At 43.9% G+C, this 6796-nt stretch overlaps 1 protein-coding gene across 1 annotated transcript; it reads right to left on the bottom strand.

The window, feature by feature from the left end:
* Nucleotides 1–489: 489 nt before the first annotated feature.
* Nucleotides 490–1434, bottom strand: LOC138301528 (olfactory receptor 1f45-like). The gene has a single exon (XM_069242043.1). It carries the CDS (start codon nucleotides 1432–1434, stop codon nucleotides 490–492), a length of 945 nt encoding a protein of 314 aa, XP_069098144.1.
* Nucleotides 1435–6796: the final 5362 nt, after the last annotated feature.

The following is a 6796-nucleotide window of genomic DNA, read 5'->3' as shown; positions in this document are numbered from 1 at the left end:
CTGCCAATGCAAGCCCTTGCAATGTGATCTTTCTCTTTATCTCACCTCTGTTTATTTATTTATTTCAACCTCTCTCCCTCTCTGTTTACCTCTTCCACCCTCTCTTTCTCTGTCTAAGTGTCATGCAAAAGATTTTTGGGGCACTGGCCAAGACATGTTTCAGCTTTTATGTGTGACCTCCATTTCTGAAATGTAAGCATAATTCGTTATTGTTTGACGTTATGCGGGCTTGAACTAGCTGAAATTATGTGTTAAATTCGAAATTCCAAATTCGAACGGAGGAATGCACAAAAGGGGTTTGTCCGGGGCGGAAAAATGGTCACGATGCCATAACTACGAAGGTGGGCTTCTGCCTCTTTCTTATTGTGAAGTGGTAAAGGGTTGCTTACACTGGATGCGCTGGATGCCCTAAAACGTCTTCAGGCTTTTTGTGCGAACTCGTTTCTAAAACCTGCTTTCCGGAAAGCCTCTTTGATGTTGTGGTTCCCTTCAGGTTTTTTTTGTGAACTTGCCTCTAAAAATAGCTTTCTTAAAAGCCTCTTTGACATCATTATTCCTTAAGCTGTAGATAAAGGGGTTTAACATTGGAACCACAACAGAGTACATCGCAGTCTTCACCTTATCACTATCCGGAGAAAGGTTTGAGGAGGGACGGAAATAGGTGCTAATGATTGCCCCATAAAACATAATGACCACAGTAAGATGTGAGGAGCATGTTGAGAATGTCCGGCGCCTGCCAGTGGCAGATGGAATCTTCCAGATAGCTGAGGCAATGCGGACGTAGGAGACCACAGTAACTAGAAACGGGGCCATGATTACCAGTGGTGCCTCAGTGTAAACAACCATCTCATTGACTGAAGTATCAGAGCAGGACAGCTGTAACAGTGGTATCATATCACAGAAGAAATGGTGGATGCGGTTAGGCCCACAGAATGATAGCATGGTGATAAGTAGCACATGCAGCAGAGAGTGCAGGGAGGCACTGATGCATGATGTTACCACCATCTGGAGGCAGAGCTTCCGGTTCATCAACTGGGAATAACGCAGAGGGTAGCAGATTGCTACGTAGCGATCATAGGCCATAACCCCCAGCAGCATGCACTCGGTCGCTGCGTAAAAGATGAGGAAGTACATCTGTGTAAAGCAGCCAGCGATACTAATAGTTTTCTTGGATGAGAAAATGTTAGTCAACATCTTGGGAACGGTGACCGATGAGAAACTCATATCCACAAAAGACAATATCATGAGGAAAAAATACATGGGCGTTTGAAGCTGACAAGCAGTCTTGACCAGCAAAATGATTGCAAGATTTCCAGCCACTGTAGTCAAGTACGTCATCAGGAAAACCAGGAAGAAGATAACCTGTTCCCCTGGCTTCTCTGAGAATCCCAGGAGAATAAATTCTATCACATTACTTCTGTTACTCCCATCCATTATAGTGACATGCTCATAGGTTGACTGATGAATTAATTTGGAAATGTTCACTTTAAATACAAAAACTCCTGTGAAATTGATTTTGATTATTCCCCAAGAAATTTGTACCACTTCGCAAATCAAGCAGATTGTATTTTTATCAGTAGTTTTGAAGGGGATTCCCTTTGATTTTACATGCTCAGTCTCCTTCTGTGCTGTTATAGAATATTCAAACAGTGTTCACACATGGATTGGATCACCTGGGCAACATAAGTGAGATAGGTCCAGTCTTAGCAGCACTCCTCAGTTATGCACTGGGTGCGGCCCATACACTGAAAGTCAAAGAAGAACATGTTATAAGATTTCACCTCAACACGTATAATGTGATTACAGTATTAAATGTGTACTAGTTTAAGTAAGATGGCATTAAAAAAAAAATAGGAGTAAATTGATGTATTGGAGGAAATGTGCCATATTCTACTTGTATTGTGGATCTCTTATGAATATTATTAAAGAAGTAATGAACTACAAAGGTGCCTTCACCACTAAAATACTACACTGTTGGGGACAAATGTTATTCATACACATTAGATGCTGAGTACAATACGTCCATGAGCAGTATATGGTCAACACAAATTAATGTTTTTGACATTGCTGTAGACTGCACATTTCAGAAGGGTATAGAATGCTATATTTTATGTGAAATTAATTCGACTGGAATCGATGCTGAGGAGGTTAGTATGCTCGCTACACCCCTCTAAGATAAAAGTCACAAGTCAGAGTGTGTGGTTAAAATCACACTCTGCACCCAGAGGTCACTCTACATGGGGCACAGTTACTTGACTTTGTTCCATCCAGGCTTCGGAGACAAGGGGTTGATGTATATGTGTTGATATATATGTGGCATTTCTATATCGTAAACCTAGTGAAATGTTACATTTATTCTGAATGGAGTTTCAGAAGCTTATGAGAGGTCACGAAATGGTAAATGAATAGTGTAACTGGGATGGATGACTACCCACCTCAAGTAATAACCACAACCCTTGTTAGGATGAAGCCCTGCAATCACTTAATTATCATGAGCTCCACCCCATGGTAGCTATCGAACAAAACAGACAGGCTTAATTTAGGGCAATGTGTAATGGATTTATGTAGTACCAAACAGTAATAAACTAAAAACACCAAGCAATAATAATCTTAAATTGAATCAGAAAAATAGAGTGATTTTGCTAAATAAAAAGACACCAAAGTAACAAAAATCTAAGAAGGGGAACCATGTATACGAGCTTTAAGAGTTGTAAGCAAAGAAAAAGTGCCAAAAAAGCACTGAATACCAAAGTGGGTCAACTGGTAATGGTAGACAGGGACCTCACTGCCATTTCAGGCTAACCATGGTGGACCACTGGTTGGAGACACCAATCAGGTTTCACTTGGTTTGAGGATTTACTTTGGTGTGTAGACTCAAAAATGGGAGTCAAAATCTTTCAGTGTGCAAAGTAGCAGGCTGTGGTCTGATATTGACTCCACGACATTGGATAGCCATTGCACAAGGTTCCAGTAAAGCCATTGTTTTTGGTGGTAAATGTCAAATTTCATACTCAGGGAGGTCCTCTCTCTGGTTGGATACTTTTGACACCTTTGCCCAGTTAAAGTTTCCACATTACGACTTAGCCCTTAACTTAGATCTTGGCAGAGGGGAATACTCTGTCACAAACGTGCTCGATATCCCATCTGCCGGATGACAATCCCATTATGTCCTATGAAGATAGTAATATGGTGGATGGAATTTCCATCACACTTGCGATGGGGTATCCCCTTCGTCAAGATCTAAATCACGCCCTTAGTCTATTTTTCAGAGATCAGAATGTTGCAGAGGCGCATGTCTGCAGACTCTATCGATGATGGCTTTACAAGGTCAGATAATTTCTTGTAGAGGTGTCGCTGAAACAGATTTGCTAATGTGGAAAAACTCAGAATGGAAGTGTTAGAAATGGGGTCTCTAGTTGGAATAGGTATACACCCTTGCCCAAGTAGGGACCACAATCCTAGTCAGGATAAGTCACACACAATCCAAATTATCATTTGCTCACCCTCCTGTATAGCTTGGCTCTGAGCAGTCAGGCTTAACTTAGAAGGCAATGTGTAAAGTATTTATGCAATAAATCATACAGTAGTACAGAGAAAACACCACAAAAATACACCACTCAGGTTTAGAAAATAGAGAATATGTATCTGAATAAAATAAGGTAAAAACGACAAAGATCCAATAAGCAAGTGTTGAACTATCACTTTTGCAAGATTAAAGAGTCTTAATCCTTAGAAATAAACTGTTGTCTCTTTGTTACAGTCCCTGGTATGCATCAAAAATAACGACGCACACAGACCGCAGATGAGGAGATGCGTGGAAAAATAAGGTGTGCTTTTGATTTTTAGATGCGGCACGACGATGCATCATTTCGTTCCATGCCTTGAGGGGCTTGCATGTTTTTTGGCGAGCAGTTTTGACTCCTTGACGCCCAGGGACGATGTGGTGAAAATCCTTGACACGCTGGAAGAAGGCATGGGACGCTTTGCCCATCCAGCAGACGATGCGTAGAATTTTCTATCGCGAGGCATGTGCTGTGATGAATTTCCACTCGGAAAGTCGGGATGCGTTGTTCAGGTCAGCTGTGCGGCAATTTCTCAGTCACAATGCAGGCTTCATGGTGATTTCGGCAGGCGGTGCATCGATTTTCGAGGCACAAGGAGCTTCCAGACGATGAAGGCCCACATTTATACTTTTTTTTGCACCTCATTTGCGTCATTCTTTGACGCAAAAGTAGCACAAACGTACAAAATATATTTTGTACATTTGTGCCGCTTTTGCACTAAAAAATGACGCAAATGCGGCGCAACAAAAGCATAAATATGGGCCGAAGTCTTTTTGGCCCTGAGACTTCAGAAAACAGGAAGCAAGCTCAATCTAAGCCCCTGGAGAGCACTATTGGGGAAGGCAGAGTCCTTCTGTGCAAAGTCAGAGGCCAGCAGAGCAGCAGAGCAACAGCAGGGCAGCAGTCCTTCTTAACAAAGCAGTCCATATGAGTCCTGTGGGCAGCCAGGCAGCTCCTGACAGGGTTCAGGTGTAGGTTCGAAAAGTGTCTGAGTTGGTGGGGTTAGAGAGCCAGTTTATATACCCAAAATAACTTTGAAATGAGGGAGACTTCAAAGAGTAGTTTTGAAGTGGACACGTTCCCCTTTCAGTCCAGTCCTGTCTGCCAGGGTCCTAGTGAGGTGGGTGATCAGTCTATTGTGTGAAGGCAGGCCACTGGCTTTTGAAATGTAAGTGTCAGACCCTCCACGCGTCCAGCCCAGGAAGACCCATTCATTATGCGGATGAGTGCAGGTGTGACTGAGTGTCCTGTGTTGTGGTTGTCTGGGTGAAATGCACAAGGGAGCTGTCAACCAGCCCAGCCCAGATGTTAATTGAAGACAGACTGTAAGGGACAGATGGTTTTGAGTGCAGAGAAATGCTCACTTTCCAAAAGTGAAAAAGAACAAGTGATGGTTGGAATGCTGAACAATGTCAAACATTCACCCTCAGTACAGAGATCTGGACCTAAATCCATCATTTTTTTCCTACCCATGCCATTCCAGTTTGGACACAGCCATATGCAAATCTGTCTTGACCCTGTTCCCCATAGGAACAATCCAGCCCGAAATTCCAGGCCAGGTCTTCCCTGACTGGAAACGAGCACCCTGGGACCGGTTTTGGGGTATTACCCTTCTCAGCCAGGTTAGTTTGAATCCAGTGGCATGGGGAACACATGACCTACGTCTGGACATACCCTTCCCACTTAGAGGAACAAATGCAAAAAGAATAAGTGATGATGGAATGCTGAACAATGTCAAACATTCACCCCCAGTACAGAGATCTGGGCCTAAATCCATCATTTTTTTGCTACCCATGCCATTCCATTTTGGACCCAGCCACGTGCAAATCCGTCTTGACCCTGTTCCCCATGGGAACAGTCCAGCCTGAACTGCCAGGCCAGGTCTTCCCTGGACCAGAAACAAGCATCCTGGGACTGCTTTTGAAGTATCACCCCTCCTCAGCCAAGCTAGCTTGAATCCATTGGCATGGAGGAGCAAGGGTCTCACGACTGGGCATACCCTTCTCACTCAGGGAGACAAATGCAAAAATAACAAGTGATAGATGGAATGCTGTACAATGTCAAACATTCACCTCCAGTACAGAAATCAGGGCCTAAATCCATTGTTTTTTTGCTACCCATGCCATTCTAGTTTGGACTTAGCCATATGCAAATCAGTTTTATTCCTGTTTCCCATGGGAACATTCCAGCCCAAATTGCCAGGCCACGTCTTCCCTGGACCAAAAACAAGCATCCTAGGACCAGTTTCATGTTATCATCCCTCCTCAGCCAGGCTAGCTTGAATCCAGTGGCATGGGGAGCACGGAACCCACCTCTGGGCATACACTTCCCACCTAGGACAACAAATGCAAAAAGAACAAGTGATGGACGGAATGCCGAACAATGTCAAACATTCCCCCAGTACAAAGATCTGGGCCTAAATCCATTGTTTTTTTTGCTACCCATGGCATTACAGTTTGAACCTAGTGTTATGCAAATCAGTCTCAACCCTGTTCTGCATGGGAACAGTTCATCCCAAACTGCCAGGTCAGTTCTTTCCTGTACCGGAAACAAGCATCATGGGGCTGGTTTCAGGGCATCACCCCTCCTCATCCAGACTAGCTTGAATCCAGTGCCATGGGGAAGCAAGTGACCCATGTTTGGGCATACCCTTCCCACTTAGAGCAACTGATGCAAAAAAAACAAGTGATGGACAGAATGCTGAACAATGTCAAATATTCATCCCCAGTACAGAAATATGGGACTAAATCCATAATTTTGTGTGCTATCCATGGCATTTCAGTTAGGACCCAACCATACGCAACTCAGTCTTGACCCTTTTCCAAATACGAAAAGTCCAGCTTGAACTTCCAGGCCAGATCTTCCCTAGACCACAAACAAGCATCCCAGGACCAGTGTGAAGCTATCACCCCTTCTCAACCAGGCTCACTTGAATCCAGTGGCATGGGGAACACGGGACCCACGTCTGAACATACCTTTCCCACTTAGGGCAACAAATGCAAAAAGAACAAGTGATGGATGGAATGCTGAACAATGTCAAACATTCACCCTCAGTACAGAGATCTGGGCCTAAATCCATAGTTTTTTTGCTACCCATGCCATTCCAGGCTGGATCCAGCCAGATGCAAATCAGTCTTCACCCTGTTCCCCATGGGAACAGTCGAGCCCGAACTGCCAGACTAGGTCTACCCTGGACCGGAAACAAGCATCCTGGGACATAGGGAGCACAAGAC

The sequence above is a fragment of the Pleurodeles waltl genome, chromosome 6 (genome assembly GCF_031143425.1).
Source record: "Pleurodeles waltl isolate 20211129_DDA chromosome 6, aPleWal1.hap1.20221129, whole genome shotgun sequence".
Lineage (NCBI taxonomy): Eukaryota > Metazoa > Chordata > Amphibia > Caudata > Salamandridae > Pleurodeles > Pleurodeles waltl.
Note: the sequence above shows the minus strand (reverse complement) of the source record. Positions and strands in the feature narration are given on the sequence as shown.

Excerpts from the sequence above, each read along its gene's own strand:
- LOC138301528 (XM_069242043.1), bottom strand. The coding sequence starts at position 1,434 with ATGGATGGGAGTAACAGAAGTAATGTGATAGAATTTATTCTCCTGGGA.